This window comes from Aplysia californica, unplaced genomic scaffold, assembly GCF_000002075.1.
Source record: "Aplysia californica isolate F4 #8 unplaced genomic scaffold, AplCal3.0 scaffold00139, whole genome shotgun sequence".
Lineage (NCBI taxonomy): Eukaryota > Metazoa > Mollusca > Gastropoda > Aplysiida > Aplysiidae > Aplysia > Aplysia californica.
In genome coordinates, this window is record NW_004797409.1 from 362166 (window position 1) to 363524 (window position 1359).

The 1359-nt window shown below is 36.3% G+C and overlaps 1 protein-coding gene across 1 annotated transcript in view; it reads right to left on the reverse strand.

The window, feature by feature from the left end:
- LOC101848582 (mediator of RNA polymerase II transcription subunit 12-like protein) overlaps window positions 1-1359 on the reverse strand; it is a gene marked incomplete in the record, with an annotated part of 78486 nt that overhangs the window by 60631 nt on the left and 16496 nt on the right. The window contains 1 exon segment of the mRNA XM_013081641.2: window positions 1085-1187. Within this exon segment, the coding sequence (XP_012937095.1) occupies window positions 1085-1187 (103 nt within the window).

Here is a 1359-nt window from a genome sequence, read left to right on the forward strand (position 1 = left end):
CAGACTGCGACCTTCAACGTCCGCAAAGACACGCGGATTTCAACTTTGGTTTGACCGACTTTGGGATCCGGTACGCACGCACGCTGAACCCCCCCTTGTTGCCATAATAAATTCCACTATCCCTCCCCCCCTCCCCCTCCAATTTTTTTTGCCATAATCTGTATATTGCATAAATAACATGAAAAAACTTTGAGCATTTTTGCAATATTATGTCTCTCATCAAAACATCACAAAGCCAGACACTCAGAGTGTGCCACGTTTAGCCACACGACAACAGCAAAGTTCAAAGTTCCAACAGCAACATCGATGACGCAATTTCTACATAAGTCGTCAAAAGGGTGTGACCTTGAGCAAAACATGTCACGTGGTATCAAGAGTGCTTTAAAAAGTAAAAATGGTCATCCCACCGCATTGATGGCCTCTTTGCAAAAATAGAAGATGTAGAAAGTAGTAATGCAATATAACACATTTCCTCACACGTAGCTTATAAAGCACTTTTCTTTCATTTGTAGGTTAGTCTGAGTCTTAGTAAGAGTTTTACAGCACTCGCAACACAAATAGGCCATACAAATGCCAAAGTTTAGAGGTATTACTAAAGAACAATATAAAAAAAGGAGAGGATAGATAAGGACAATAGAAGTTTGATAGGAAAGAAGGAGCAAACCACACCAGAGCGCCCGCCAAATATGTTAGCCATTACAATACAATCATTCCCATCTCAATTTTGCTTTGAATAAACCTGTCATCTTGACCCTTTATTCCTTCTGTTTCCCTTGAGAAATATTCTCCTCTACAAATGCACTGCGACATCGTCACACAATGACCATTATTATTGCATAATTATTGTTTATTGTTATTATGTTATTATTGCTATTGTAGTTATCATTATTATATTATTAATGTTATTGTACTTATTATTATTATCATCATTTTATTGTTACTTATAATATTATTATTGTTCTTATTACATTACTACTGTTATCATTATTATTACGTTATTGCTGTTATTATAATCGATTTTACTATTTTTATAAATATTCTACCATTGTTATTGTTACCATCATCATTATTGCTGTGAACATACCTGGCTGCTCCGGGCTGGGTTTGGGCTCATCCTTCAAGGAACCAAAGAAACTGCCCAAGTTTTCCTCCACAGTGTGAATATCCATGTCCACCTTGATGTCATCCTGAAAGAAACAGTACTGACATTACTAAAATATCTTTCTTTTTTTTTTGCGGAAACACTTCTTTTATAAGAATACTTACTACTCAATACATGTAACTACCAAAAGAATTTATAGACATGGTGAGAGTCCTTTAGATTGTGGTCTTCTCTACGACCTGCCCATAACACTCCCC